General features: G+C 38.7%; 3 protein-coding genes across 3 annotated transcripts; 2 read left to right on the forward strand and 1 right to left on the reverse strand.

Moving 5' to 3' along the window:
• The first annotated feature begins 1,964 nt into the window (after positions 1-1,964).
• On the forward strand, positions 1,965-2,343 carry LOC120514672 (histone H4-like). The gene has a single exon (XM_039735171.1). The coding sequence runs from the start codon at positions 1,976-1,978 to the stop codon at positions 2,285-2,287; it is 312 nt and encodes a 103-aa protein (XP_039591105.1). The 5' UTR covers positions 1,965-1,975; the 3' UTR covers positions 2,288-2,343.
• Positions 2,344-3,866: 1,523 nt separating this feature from the next.
• Positions 3,867-4,324, reverse strand: LOC120514665 (histone H2B 8-like). The gene has a single exon (XM_039735160.1). It carries the CDS (start codon positions 4,284-4,286, stop codon positions 3,909-3,911), a length of 378 nt encoding a protein of 125 aa, XP_039591094.1. The 5' UTR covers positions 4,287-4,324; the 3' UTR covers positions 3,867-3,908.
• Positions 4,325-5,082: 758 nt separating this feature from the next.
• Positions 5,083-5,567, forward strand: LOC120514658 (histone H2A-like). Its single transcript, XM_039735152.1, has one exon. The coding sequence runs from the start codon at positions 5,128-5,130 to the stop codon at positions 5,512-5,514; it is 387 nt and encodes a 128-aa protein (XP_039591086.1). The 5' UTR covers positions 5,083-5,127; the 3' UTR covers positions 5,515-5,567.
• Positions 5,568-16,040: the final 10,473 nt, after the last annotated feature.

Consider the following 16,040-nt stretch of genomic DNA (forward strand, 5'->3'; position numbering starts at 1 on the left):
TCTCATTACCGCGTTGGCATTGTTGGTTATTGCAACGATTGCTTTGTGAGGTAGTGCTCTGAGAGCTGCATTTGAGATGCCATTGGATCATGGTGCCTTCTTAGTGTTAAGATGATCAGTGATGTTTCTGATTTCTTCTGGAGTAGAAAAATCAATGACTTCTGGTGGGTTTGTTGATAAAAACTGGTTAGTTTCTTTATTTATTCTTTCAATATGTTGGATATCTGCATTTTCAAAGTTTGGTGAGCACTGAAGTTCTAAGTTGTTGGCAATAACTTCTGCTTTGTCTTGGGTGGTATATACAAGACCATGGTGGTAGGGTATAGGAGATTGTTTGTTGCGGCGCGCATGGGCGATTTTCCATTTGGTACCTGCTTGATGTTCCATTTCAGATAATGTTTGTGACCATTTTTGATTCCTGATATTTAGTGCTTCTCTGATTTCAGTTGAGAGTGTATTCATTTTTTGGCGGTCTTCTGGGTTACATTGTTTTTGCCACTTTCCTCGAAATCTATTCTTTTCTTTGATTTTCTCTAATAGGCAGTTGGGAATGGAGGACAGATGAGTTTTGTTAGTATTATGGGCTTTGTATGAAGCATTTACCATTGCTTGCTTGATGCAAAGAGTAAGGGCTTTTGCTGCGTGGTCTAGCTGTTGGGGTGTTTTGATTGTTGATAGAGGATATGAGATAAAGTAAACGCACAAGGCGCCTTATATTAAGGACGTTGCTGTTACGGATTGAATGAAAGGAGAGGGGGTGGGGTCTGATACGTTTTTAGGTTAGACCTAGAAGTCCCATTTTAATTGCTCGTTTTAAAAGCTTGGCGCGAATTTTGAACGCTCCCTTTGTTTCTTTGTCATCCCTGCCTAACGGCTATTTCTGTTTACTGTTCAAAGAACATCATTGTTGATGAAAAACATTTGTTTTCTATTATTATAAACTTGTTTTTTCAGTAACCCCACTTAGTATGGTTCCTCGGGTTAGGCATATATATCGTATTACAGACGGGAAAGAAAATAGAGAAATGGAAACAAAACTGAATATGTAATCTCAAGTTTGATAATTAATAAGTTTTCGTAATATGAATTTTGAAAAACACCTATAGAAAATGTAATCGAAAACATTTAGAAATTGACAAAATACACTAACATATTAAATTTCTTTCATCTTCCAGTCCTTAAATCGAAACAGGGCATTGGCTGGTTCTTTAGAAATTTCCCCTTCTTTAACGACCCTTATAACCAATATTGGTGGTGTTGTTAACCTTGTTGGGGCGGTCCGGGGTTGAAACTTGTTTGGTGATTTTCTCCTACTTTTTCCAAAATCCCCTGGCTGTTTAGGGCTAATAAATCAGATAAACAGCATTTAATGTATTTGCTGAAGCGAACATTGTTGTTTATTGTGCGTTTAAAGCTAAGTGAGATGATATTGTTTTTTGTGATTTGCTCTATAGTTAGAAATGAAAAAAATCTGCAGTGTGGGGTTTTTAATTTTCAGTATTTTGTCTAATGATAAAACGTTGTATTGTAATCAATTTGCACAGGTATAACAGGTAATGCGGAGAAAATGGGGTTATATAAGAGTATGGTTTCGGATATTTTTGTATTTTTTTTTTTTTAAAGAAGGGGACAATGAAAAGCACTATCCATAATTTACGCTCATCGTAACGCACTGTATGCCTAAACGGCTGAAAGGGTGTGAATTATCATTCACACAAAAGATTAAGGGATAGACAAGGCAATGCGATCAAGGAACCATAAGAGCGTGACCGCTGATACTATAGGTTCTACGTGGCGTATTAACTTCTTTCCTCATGGGCCTTGTGCTCGGAAGACGAAAGCCAAATTCAATGCGCGATTTCCAAAACCCCGCGCAGACATTTCCTGCTCTGTGTTCAAACAGGTCGTCTTTGCTTTAACATAAAGGGAGAGCGCCGTAGTTCTAGTATTCACTGATTGAAACATAACAAGCAGTATGTCTGGATGTGGTAAAGGAGGAAAGGGACTTGGCAAAGGTGGCGCAAAGCGTCATCGTAAAGTTTTACGAGACAATATTCAAGGAATTACAAAGCCTGCAATTCGTCGTTTGGCTCGTCGAGGTGGAGTGAAGCGAATTTCAGGTTTAATCTACGAGGAGACTCGAGGAGTTCTGAAAGTGTTTCTGGAAAATGTCATCCGAGACGCTGTCACTTACACGGAGCATGCCAAGAGGAAAACTGTAACTGCTATGGATGTTGTATATGCTTTGAAGAGGCAAGGTCGTACTCTGTATGGCTTTGGAGGCTAAGCTGCTTTTGATATTTTTTACAAACAAGTTACCCAAAGGCTCTTTTTAGAGCCACCCATGTTTTCTGTTTAGAGAGCTCTTGTTATATTGCGTACTGCACAGTCGCGTCGTGTTTTAAATATTTGCGTTTGAAAATATTTTTAACGGTGTATTGTTAAAACACCGTTCATGAGCATCTCGCCATACTGATCGTCTAACGTAACCCTCTTTAAGCTGTATTATAGATTTGATTGCCTTTTTTTTTTAAGCGGTTTCTAAGAGCGAAACATTACTCTTATTTCTAGAACGAGATTACATTTTAGATTAATTGTAGCCGCCTTTTCAGCTCCCAGTGTAATTGGGATTGTTTCGTGTTCGTAGACATTAGTGATGTCGTTCGCGAACGAGCCGGCTCTAAGAGCAGATGCTTTGGAGCCGAAGTTTCAGCCACTCCTGCTCAGCTCTGCTGAAAATCCATTCGGCAGGGGCGGGACTATATATGGGCACACAGAACATTGGCTCATAATGCCGGCTCGTTTACGAACGACACATCGGAATAGGATCGTACCATTATGTGAAGGAAGGGGGGCAGACGCTCCGAAGACAGCGAGTGTTGGTACAGGCCAGGTACACAGAGCAACACTGTCGCTGCGAAAAACGAGGAGCCAGATTTAAATGCAAGCGCATCGTGAAGAAATGAGTGAAAGAAAAAAGCATCTGTCTGCATTTCAGTGATACAGGGAACTGCAAAGTTAAGTGCAGAATTTGTAATATGAAAATATCGATTAGAGCATGGTCAACAACAAACCTGAAGATAAGAACCTCCCACCCACCCACCCGTGCAACTGGAAGACAGCGTGCCCTCTCTCCTGCCATGCACTGACCCTGGAAAAGAGCCAAGAACTCCTGCTGCAGTGCTGGTATGAAGACTTTGCATTGTCGCTACATCGCTCCCCTCAGGAAGAGTCGTCTTAAAAACAGGACAAATCACGGAGAGGAGAAATTACATCAACCCATCTAAGATGAGGCATCTGGCATTTCTGAATGCTAATCTGGCCTAAAAACTTATTCAGAGTCAATAGTGTTGTATTTGTTGCCGAGTTTGGCCTTTAACAACTTAACCACAGTAAACTAATTTTAAAGCTTTTATTAAAATGTTAAAAAGTAACTTTTTTGTAATAAAAAATGCATAAAAATACGTGATGTCTAAGAAGAAATTTCTTATACACAAACCATAATTGCTTAATTAGGCTAAAATAAGCATCCAAGTGATACTAAACGAAGAGCCGTTAGAGCCGGCTCTTTAAAAGGAGCCGAAGCTTTGAAAAGAGCCGGAGTTCCCATCACTAGTAGAATTGATTACCCGTTATAAATTCCTGCTCTCTTGGCCACTTTTTTCTGGATTCGAGTTAAGTCACTTTCAGAGACCGTCCGTTCTAACCAATGGTCGATTTGGAGTAAATACTGGAAACCGACTTAAGTCTACATTGGGGGGGTTAGTTCCTAGTCACTAAATTATGGAAAGCAATGCGCGTGCATATACCAAAATGTACAGTGCAGAAGCTCCCCTTGGTAATTAAGCTCTTTTGAGAGTTGGTGGGTGGCTCTGAAAAGAGCCGTTGGTTTCGAGTTGTAGCTTTATTTACTTAGAGCTGGTGTACTTGGTAACTGCCTTAGTACCCTCGGACACAGCGTGCTTAGCAAGCTCTCCCGGTAGCAGAAGCCTCACAGCAGTCTGGATCTCCCGGGAAGAAATGGTCGAGCGCTTGTTGTAGTGCGCTAGACGAGAAGCCTCACCGGCGATGCGCTCGAAGATATCGTTCACAAACGAATTCATGATTCCCATCGCCTTAGAAGAAATACCAGTGTCGGGATGAACTTGTTTCAGCACCTTGTACACGTAGATGGAATAGCTTTCTTTCCTAGTCTTTCTGCGCTTCTTTCCTCCTTTCGCTTGGCTCTTAGAAACGGCTTTCTTTGAGCCCTTCTTGGGTGCAGGGGCGGCTTTTGGCTCAGGCATAGTTGCAGTCTATAGTGACAGAAAACTGAATGTAACAACTTGGCGGGTTCTCCTTTTTAAAGGCAGTCATGCAAACGACAAACGCTGCAGAGTTGGGCGTGGCGCCGCCAACAACCGTTGAATGAATTAATGGGGGCAAAATTCACGCGCGCTTTTGCATTAGGCTATCTGTTTTCAAAAGTACATTTCAAGGGTTTTCTTTTTTATCACTACCCGATACTCCTAACTTATATACAGCTATGCGTGTCGGATACAATATTTGTGATCAGCTCATTAAAGGAGCGTTAACAAAGTAATCATCACAAGAGATAAAAATCGCAAGGCTGAAGAAAAGACTGCAGAAGATCTGTAAGCGGAGGCGATTCAGTGAATATTGCCCTTTGTACTGAAATAATTATTTTCTCTATATTGCACCTTTAACAACAAAGCCCTCTGAAGAGGAGATGTGTTTTCCAAAAGTGTTCAAATGTCAGACTACTCGGTGAAATAAAATAAAAAAATATAAGTACAGAGGTGTAATATACAAAAAAAATACATCAGTTCAGTGAAATCCCGGGAGACGTATTGTGTAAAAATAAATGTGTATATATACTTGCAAAACACAGATGCAGTCAAAAAATAAAAAGGCACATTGTCATTTTTGATCGGAGCTGTATTTTTCAACTTGAAGCACTGTTCAAACAGGTTCCAAGGCCACGCCCAGAAGTCCCCAAAAGCCGAGTGACGTAAAGTACATGCAAATTAGCGTTCAGTTGTCGTACTGGAAAGGAAGCCTTTATAAGCACGCAACACAGGCAGCCTCGAGCATTTTATTGCAGAAAATTGTTCTGTGCATAGTACAATGTCTGGAAGGGGAAAGACCGGTGGTAAAGCACGTGCCAAGGCTAAGACTCGCTCTTCTCGAGCTGGGTTGCAGTTTCCCGTCGGCCGTGTTCACAGGCTTCTAAGGAAAGGCAACTATGCCGAGCGAGTAGGCGCTGGTGCTCCCGTCTACTTGGCTGCTGTGCTCGAGTACCTGACCGCGGAAATTCTCGAGTTAGCCGGGAATGCTGCCCGTGACAACAAGAAAACCAGGATCATTCCTCGTCACCTGCAGCTGGCGGTGCGTAACGACGAGGAGCTCAATAAGCTGTTGGGTGGCGTAACCATCGCTCAGGGTGGTGTGCTGCCAAACATTCAGGCCGTGCTTCTGCCCAAGAAGACCGAGAAACCAGCTAAAAGCAAGTAAAGTGGGGGTATACTGTAAATTTGTCAACCCCAACGGCTCTTTTCAGAGCCACCTACCCATTCAGACTAGAGCCTTTTCCATTAGTGTTATTTCTTGCGTGGAGTACGAGTTAAATCAAAAGAGAAAAGGTATGCAAAGATATTTGAACACAATGGACAGCAGGAGATAGGTGACAATTACACCCTAGTATGCCATGCGAAATCAGAAGTACAAACCAATGTATTCATAACAGGGGACTTATATGATGGGCAGATGAATTTCAAATGTTTTGCATGCCTACATTTTTTTATGATGACTGGTTGAGTCACATTCAGCCCTTCACTCATTGTTCTGGCACAATCATAACCAGCCTCTCATTGAAATTCACCATTTTGAATATATGGTCCTCCCATCAGCATCACTGTGTACTTAGAACTACTTTCCCACATACATCTTCAAGTCTGTTGTAATTTTCACCCTGGCTCCCTTGCACCCAGCTCATTATATACACCAGCCTTTATGCTGCTCAGGGATATGCAAGGGGGAGCCTGTATCAACACATGTCAAATGGCACATCCCTTAACAATAAAAATGGCTTTTTGTGTCTGTTACAATATAATTAGTTTAAAGTTTCAATTATTTCATTTGCAACTGGTGGACTACGTAGAAATGATAATCATTTTAGTTGCAGTCTGGAGCCCTGGTAGTACAATACCACAGACTGGGTACCCAGCACTCCACAAAGCCCCACTTGAGGCCTAACTGCATGCCATTCCACCCATTATTTACTTCTGTTCTTCAGAAAACTGGTTACAATTCGACAAAGAACTGAAAAGGCAAAATATTGCACTCTCCAAAGCCATCACGACTAAAGATGGAATTCATCTCCAACCGAAATTCACTGATGACAAGAGAGCGCTCTTTCACTTTCTACAAGATTCTAACATGGAATTCCATTTCTGGATATTGGAAAAAACACTGAAAGTAGATATACGTGGCATATCCACATCTGTAAAAGAAGAACACATCAGAATAGCTCTTAATGAAAGAGACTTTCCCATCAAAAAAGTGTGCAGAATGAAGGCAGGCCCTCAGCATCTTTCTTACCCCCTGCTGCTTGTACATGTATTTGGAAATTAAAAAGAAAAGCACATTTTTCAAATTACTGACTTAATTTTCCTACATCTTAAAGTAGAAAATTTACTGAACAATCTTAAGATTGGTCAGTGTCACAGATGCTGGTGATTTGCCCATGTTAATAATATAGGGTGGCCCAGATCTAATTATGTAATTTTCATTATGCTATAACGTATTAAGTTTATTACATAGAAAATCACCCAAAAAATACTGGACCATTGAGAAGTGTACGAACTGACGACATGAAGAATCGCCTTCGCGTTGACCTGGAATCTTCCCTGCATAAATCAAAGTCACTCAGACGATCTGGAGCAGCATAATTAGATCTGGACACCTTGTATGTGTTTTAATACACCCAGATATATGTGCTGTGCCACAATAAACCAGGGAATGGCAACATGCATAAATTGCCAACAGGCCCATCCTACAAATTACAGGGGATGTATGTGCACCTCTTAAGAAGCGCCAACATCCCACCTCAATACTATCCAGCCCTGATCCAAGAGGACACTGGGAAAAATATCTAATCAATATATCAGAAATGGAGTGGAAAGTAGCAATGCAGAGAATTCACTCGAGCTCCATATGCGCAAAGCATACAATTATTCAACTCAAAATTATATATCAAGCACATCTGTCTCGCCTAAAACTCTCCAAAATGTTTCCAGAACAAGATCCAACCTGCGAACGCTGCAATCAAGTCCCATCCTCACTGGGTCACATGTTTTGGGCCTGCACCAAATTAACATCATTCTGGACAAACATTTTTAAGTGCCTTTCAGACAGCCTTGGTGTCACAATTCCTCCTAACTCATTAACAGCTGTGTTTGGTGTTCTTCCAGATGGGTTTAAAGTGGAGAAGAACAAACAAACTGTGATGGTATTCACTACAGTATCAGCATGCAGACTTATTTTGCTAAACTGGAAGAATCCTAACTCTCCTCTTTTAAGTCAGTGGGAAACCAAAGTTTTATACTGTTTGAAATTGGAAAAAATCAAATACTCAGTTAGAGAATCTGTACAGATTTTTTTCAAAACATGGCAGCATCAAATCAGTAATATTTTAGAATAAGCTCTTAAAGCACAGAGGAAGCAATTATTTCTAAATTTCTTTTTTCTTCTCCATTCATCTCTATTGGCTTATCAAACTCATCAATTTAGGTATGTCTACAAGCCTAAGTTTTACCCTGTTGGCCATGCTCTCTCTCTCAGAGGTGGGGGTTGACTTGTTCTCAATCCTACTTTTTGTAAAAATTGATTGATTTATATGGAATGATTACAATAAAAATAATAAAAAAAAATACTATCCAGCCCTTCAGTCCACAGTATAGTCTCCCTGGAAGTCAGGTATGCAGCTGCTGTGATAGAAGACAACGGTCTTTCTGCTCAAAACTCAAAGACTAGCGGAGCTCGCTAACTCGTCACCTAGTACCTCTAATTGAATGCATCATTCATAGGTAAAGAAAACAGGCAGGCAGAGTGAGGAGCAGATTACACTCAGTGTGCTCTCAGAGAAGAACCTCCCTTCTCAGATTAATCAGAATTGGCCTGAGGCTCCCCCTGATGGTCTCTCTAAGGAAGACAGCTTTCCTGCTCTCTTATGCTTAATAAACCCTTTTTCCAGCATCAAAACCAGAAGATTTCTCAAATTTGTTCACAACAAACATTCCTGTACTGAATTCCTTCTGTTGTGAATATTTTCTCTTGTGATTCCAAAATTGTTAAAACGCACCAAATAACTTAAGATTAGAGATATGGAATGGTAATGGTGTATAAAACAAAAAAAGAAGAACTCCAAAAATGTATGGATCAACATTAATTTGATATAATGCTAATCAGTGAGACTTATTTACTACTCAGTTCAGTATCCAGAATGAGATGTCACTTTGTCTATAAATCTTACAGAGTTAAAGGGAAAGGAGGTGGCTCAGCCATTCATGTTAAAAACAAATGAATATAACATTCTGAATCACCCATCACAATAATCAATCGTATTGGAAGCTAACTCAGTGATGCTAAATACTAAAGATGGTTCTTTGAGAATAATTGCAGCATACAACAGACCCCAGAATGATCTACCTGCCCAAAAACTGCATTTGGTTTCTCAATTAAGTGCTCCAACCTCCCTTTCAGGGTACTTAAATGTAAAACAACCATCTTGGAACAGCAAAACTTGGAACAGGTCACTCCTTGATTATACAGATAGAAACCACTTAATAGGGACAAGAAGAACCAATGCCCTTCCACTCCAATGGGCACAGACCTGAGGTGCTAGACATCACTAAACTCCAGGATATAACACACTCTTCACTCATCAGCTCAATTCCAAAATTGAGTTTGGACATAACCCTTTTTTCTTTCCTCTTTAGGGTGAAATTGGAGGCAGTTGCTGTAAAATTAATGAAACATGTCTCCCTGTCTGAAGCTCCCACAGTCTAAAGACAACCTATTTAGTTGAACTGGCATTGCAAAATTGGCCTAACTGACCAGAATTCATTTGCCCTGTGATGGACTGGCGCCCTGTCCAGGGATTGTTCTTGCCTTTCTCAGTTGCTTACTAGGTTGGGTGCCAGCTACTCCATGCTGTGGATAAGTGGGTTTAGAGTATATATGGATGAATACTATGATCTGTTCTGCCCAAAGGAACTCTGATTTGCATGTTTCTAATCTTTATAACAGAAAGAGAAATACAATTTCAGTTTCATGTTAGTTCACTGTTTCATATTTAGCTTGAGTGAAGTTATTTCATCTTGAATATTTTGACTACAGCAGTGTTGCTCAGCCGCTGATGGGTCATGAGTTGCTGATTTTTATTGTGGTAGTAGGTCGTAGTGGGTCACAACAGATTGTTGCTCCAACGATCACGCTCAATCCATCCCCCACATTTGTTTTAAAGATTGCAAACGATTTACCAAGGGACACTACCCTACTTAAACCCACCCACCACCACCACCTGCTGGATTGCGAAGACACTTACAGTATGTGAGAAAATGTAGGTTGCAAAGCCAACAGGGCTGAGTTACACTGGTTTACAGTAGATTCCAGCAAACAGATCCCCAGTGAGCAATAACTCATTGAAATGGCATTGTGCGTGGCTCCTGCGTATGCCTGTTTGTACAACAGTTGCATGGCAGCATGTCCAAATCACATGCCATACATATCCCTGTTGATAAATACTTTAAAAGCAAACATATTGTATCTGTCTCTTGGATGAAGTAAATAAATAAAAGAAAACTCTGCAACTTTCAAATCTGTTAACTATGTCGCACCTGAAAGTTACAATATAGACATATTTTCTAACTTCTTAAAATAAAAAAGGCTTATTTTTCCACAATTAAATTATGTAGGAAAACTTAAAAACACGTTTTCTGTCAATCAAATATCATTAAAGATTATTGTCACCTTTTCCAGAATGATGACTGTTTTATATGCTGCTTTAGAAGTCCCAGAGCTGTCCCCTTGGAGTTGTGTGTTGAACTGGAGAGACAGCATAATAGAAGCCATATTGTAGAAATCAAACAATCCTTGTTCTCTTTCAGATTTTAATAACTGGGTATAGGAAATTTGATGGATGGACATAAAAATGTGGCTGCAAATGTGAAATAAAATTAGATTTTCTGTTCACTTTATTGTCCTGCAGCATGGAATTGCTAAAAATCAACATCAAAAAAAGGTGGCGTAGGAGTTATGAAACATTCCCTAACTTTAAGCCAATTTTCAATGCCAGGTTTGTGTTGATCAATCTTGACTTTTGTGTTAGAAATACCTTATGCACGTTCCCGAGTGTAACCAGATTTTATATATGAGACCCTAGGTGTTGTTCCTGTTTTATGCCTGATGACTGCTGGAAAAGGCTCCAGCTGCCAGGCAAACCCTACCTCGGTTGAGCAAGTAAGAAAAATAAATTGATGCTCTTCCCCATATCAAAATTTATGATGGAAATAGTTTCTGGCACTCATTATAATGCTTGTTATGAAGTGAACAGGGATGAAGAAAAAAATCTTTCAAAATAATTTTTCTTTCTTTATTGCAATGTACTCGATTGATTTGAACTTCCGGTTGTCCTGCCTGCCCATGCTGTGCATTTCTCAACCGCTTACATTTTCCTTTCCAATGCTTTTTCCTAAATTCAAATTAAGAAATTGTTTATAATTTAATAACAGCATTCAATTGTATTCAATTTCTCTCTTGACTGCCCTCCTTGAGTGTGTTATGTTTGTAACAAACTATATATATGGCCGTCTTGGGAGCACATAATAATTAGAGTTAGTGAAAAACCAACACTATAATAAAAGACGATAAATAGCATTTAAGGGTGTACTCACACTAAGCACGTTTGCTCCGTAACATGCCCAAGCACACTTGCCCTCCCTAGTCCCCTGCACTCAAACTGCACTTTAATGTTCTGGGTCCGGGTGCTTTTTCGTCATCACCATGCAACTTTGTGTAAAGCCAAAACAAGATCCGAACACAGAGTGAGGGAATGCATGTCAAAATGACTTTATTTATTTTGTGTTTTTTTGGAGTCGGGTATGGCAGAATAACACTCTATCCTATTACAGATTTATTGAGTATGCAGCAGGGCATTTTGCTGTTAATCGTATGAGAAGATTTTTACAGAGACAAATGATGTTAAGGGAGGAATTTGCAGCTTTTCATGCCAACTACAATTTTTTAACTCAAATGGTATGAAATGAAATAAGAAATGTTTGTTAACTAACTTATCGCAGCATTGATGACATATCTGTATTCCCTGCTCAGCCACATTTAACAATTACACCATTCCCAAATCCTGCTGAACAATACCCGGACCCACCTCTTCCAAGTGGGCCAGGGCATAGTACAGTTGGCAAAGCACAGAGTGATTACATTAATCAAACAAACTAGACATTGTGGGTTTACATGTGGACAAACATGCTCAGACACGGAACAAAAAGCTAGTGTGAGTACACCCTAATACACTGGCTTTCTAAGATCAGTTGACGGCTAGTAACTGTTAAGAGAGAGAGAGCATAGAAACAAAGGCACTGATCAAATTGCACATTGAGCTTTTGAGATGAGCAATCAAAGGAGCCTTTTGGCATAGCCTAAAAGAAAACCTGTCTCCTTTTTGTTTCATCCAATCAGTATGTGATAAGACCTGGATATAGCATGCTTTATATGGTCATTTCACTGTTCATTTGTTTAGTTCTCTCGAATGAGCAATTGCTTTGTGAATTAATGTAATGGCAAGACCAAAGCAGAAAACACGTAAATCTACTGGGAGTAAAGCTCCCCAAAAACAGCTAGCCACTAAAGCTGCTCGTAGGAGCGCTCATCCTTCCAGTGACATGAGGTAGCCTCACTGTTACGGCATGGTAGCTCTGCAAGATTTGATTTCCTTTGTTATATCTGCTTTCAGAAAGGCATGTCTTCTTACCGTGACATTTTGGCTCTTCTTTCAGTTTACTCACTCTGTCCAGTTATTCCTGATTAGGAATGTGCAAACTCCACGGTGGTTGCTTTGCTTCAAGTTCAGAGAAATCACAGAAGTGTTTGAGAATATCACTGTCTGTGAAATGCATCAAAGTCAATGAGGAAGAAATAACTGAACTAGATTTTAAGTGGCCCTGAAGGCTAAGGAAATGTCTGCCAACTATAACTGGACTTATTATTGTTGCCAAAAGTGTGTCTGGAGTTGTGCGGCAGCAGTGCCAACCACTGCACCACTGTGCCTCACTGAGATCGAAGAAGAAAGAACACAGTCAGGGAAGCACAATCATATATTTCGTCAAAACATAGAAATGCCGAAATCGTAGTCGAAAGTCTAAAAAATTATGTAGGTCTTTTAAAGGCAGAAAATTCAAAGTGGCGTGTCATGATTTTAGCCACTGACTATTTTTTAAAGTTGTGCTGAAGACCCTCCATACTGTCTGTGCTGATGCTTTGCACTTTTTCTTATTTCAAAAAGATGGAAATGTCTTGTAAATAGTAATAAATCTTTTGTTATTATTTCATAGAGTCTCCTGTGTTGGGGGGTGGGGGATGTCAGGCTCCTTCAAGGTTAGTTTTTTATCTCCACATGGCTAATTATGCATGCATAGGGCACGCGCCTCCTTCTCTGATACTGACATGGAACTCAAAAATCGACCTGCTCATTGGACAACAAGCAGAAATAACTCGTTATTTATGCTGTATGGTAGGTTTCATAAAAGTAAAATCTGAGAACCTGCATTATTTACTTATCTGTTCTACCACTAACTAAGTCCCACAGACTTAGTCAAACTGGCCTTGAAAAGTATTATGTGGCACTGGGGAAAAAAGTTCTCCTAAACCGGCTGAATTATCAGTAAATAATTCAATGAACAGGGATGAACTCAACCGCAGTAAACTCACTGCAAATAACAATGGCAAAATTCACTAATCAACACTGTCCCTGATGTGTTTGTATCACACATTATGCTATTTTTTTTTTTTTCTAATATTACTTGATAATACTTGTATTTCATTCCGGTTTAATATCTGTTATTCTCCTTCAATGCTTTGTATATCCCGTTTTTATCTTTCTTTGGTGTTTAATACAGATATTATTTGTATCTAATGTTGTGATTTCCTATTTATCTTTCTGAATTTATATGAAATACTTTGAGGATGGGAAATGTGCTATATATATATATATATACATATATATATATATATATATATATATATATATATATATACATATATATATATATATATATATATATACAATCTGTTATTATTATATCAACAGTAACATGTTTCTTTGTGGAAGGCTGAAATAAGATTTAGCACACAGACACATACAATACATACAGTATAGCTGCTTTTTCATCCTGAATCTGGATATACTGTACTTGATAATTTCACAAGCACCCTGCCACTATACAAGTGTACACATACCAAACAGTGTCCTGCTCCTGCCCATTGTCAATTGACTACACTTGTCTCTTTTTCCAGCCACAGCCATATCATATTTCAGTGTGGTTGGGCAGTTCAACAACAGTCCCAAAACAAAAAATTTTTTCATCCCCTTCATTCGTCTCCAGACAATATTAAGACAGCGAAAAAATCAAAAGGAAAAAGTCCATCTTGGAACTACTCCCTAGTCTGGGGGTTTCTCAAAAGACAGTACTCAGCTTTGCAGAGCATCTTACGGCTTGCTCTGACCTTAAAAAACATCTCTTCTTGGGATGCCTGGCTTTTATGGAGGTTGGACCAGAAGGGGCAGGAGCAAGGTGCCCTCAAGAGGTTGTTTCTTGGCACTGTGAGGGAAGAAAGAGAAGACAACATTAGTGGCAGCTTTTCATCTATTCCCAGCGGGTCATTGCACAACTTGACTGTGCCTGTGAAGGAGTCCTCTGATGCACATTCTGTTGAATATTTACCCTTCTATGTCACTATTTCATTTAGTTGCGGACTTTACAGTTCTGAATTTATATTTTATTTTACTTAATTTTTTTTGTATTTGATGCTCCTTTTCTGAATGAATCCTTAGGATTTGCTTGTGATTCTTGTAACTATGAAGCACTTACATTTCACAAAAGACAAATTCCTCCAAAATGGATAATTGACATACTAATTTATATGACATGGAAGTATTTAATTTACAGGCAGCTGATGCCTGGTTCCGTGATTGTTCTGCAAATATACATATGCTAAAATACTAACTTGAGGAGGATGAATACTTATGTGATTGATTATTTTGGATTTTATATTTGAAATTAATTTAGACAATGTTGCAAGGATCTATGTTCACTTTGACATGAAAGAGTCTTTCTTTATTGACCAGTGGCAACAATGCCAAAATAATCCTCTTTGACTCCATATGGTGTAATAATAAACTGCAAACTTCCCAAGGTTGTGAATACTTTATGTAGACATTGTATATGTAACAGAAACTTGCAACTCCATGTATATTGTGGTTGAAAATATTTCAACAGGACTGCAACAGGACCGTCTTTTCTTTAACTCTGGAATCAAAAGTGCCCCTGAAGTTTTCAGATGGAAGACATTAATAGACAAATCATTCCTCTCTCTTTTTGCTCTGTGTATGGCTTTTCTTAGACTGGCACTTGGACTTTCTCTTCCATGCAATGAAACCTCACAGGTTCAGCTATGGGATTCAACATAAAAAGGTGTGCCTGACATTTGAGCCAGGATAATAAAAATGTCTCTAAGACAAGCCTTTCTTAAATCATGTGTTTTGTACATATACTATATTTTACTCTTTACCTTTCATGAAGTACTAAAGCAGTGAGGAAAAGGTGACCTGTGGAATTCTGCCACATCTGCAGATTGTTTTAGGAAAAGGCCTGATTGATAACACATTATTGTTCATATTTAGGTTCTCTAAGAGCATATGGCTAGTTATTCTTCTAATCATCAAATGAAATATAATGTTATCATATAACCGTTATATGTGAAGTACAAGCAGGTTAGAGGCAACTCACTCAGGGTCACACTGCAAGCTGAAGGTTAGGATTGAAGAGGCGTTTTTTGTGGCTAATAGTTGAGTAACTTAACTACTACACCACACTGCTGTCTAGTCATTGTGGTTCATATTATTATGCCAAGTAGAAGCTTCAACCTTTAAGCAAAGAAATCAATGACAACAAAAACCTTTTATAACAACAGTAGATAATGAAAGTGGTTTGAAGTTATTAATTTTTCTGTGTATACAAACCACAAATGTGAATTTGGCTACATGGATGATATGGCAAGGACTTTTACTTGCCTAGTTGAGGATACTGATTGCAAAAGAAAATAAAAACAGGAGAAAACTTTCTTTGCCTGGTAGCTGCTAATACCTTCTTCAGCACCAAGGAATAAAACATAATTGTAATAAGTAAGTCTCCTGTTGGATGTCCACAAGAGAGCAGTAGAAGATCATCAAAATACAATCTTCATGTTGTTTATCCTCTTTTAATAGGCCACAGTTTCCACACCTGCTCCCGCCACATTAAAGAACAAAGGATCCATCAAGTGGAAGCAACATATCATATTCCATACAAGAAACAAGTTCATAGTATTTCAGATTCAGAGTACAACATTTTTTTTTTTTATATTTGGGAAAGTAGACATATACAAGGCAACCAAAGATGAGCTAAAATTGAATTCTGGAGAATTTTTTTTTTTTTTTTTAAAAGACTGAAAAAGTATTGGAGGAACAGCTCACAGTTAAAGTGAGAAGTTATTTATCCAGAAGATGAACCTGAGTTTTATTTGTAAAAGAGTCTAATGATTGGCTAATTAAACATGTTTTAACTCTTTGAAAAAAGGACCATTACATTATATTAAAACCAGTGAAATGATAGCTTATTAAACCATTAACTACTATAAAGTGGAACTATTATATAATTAAACTATTTGGACTTAATTATACCACAAAATTGAAAAATATATATATA

This window comes from Polypterus senegalus, chromosome 14, assembly GCF_016835505.1.
Source record: "Polypterus senegalus isolate Bchr_013 chromosome 14, ASM1683550v1, whole genome shotgun sequence".
Lineage (NCBI taxonomy): Eukaryota > Metazoa > Chordata > Cladistia > Polypteriformes > Polypteridae > Polypterus > Polypterus senegalus.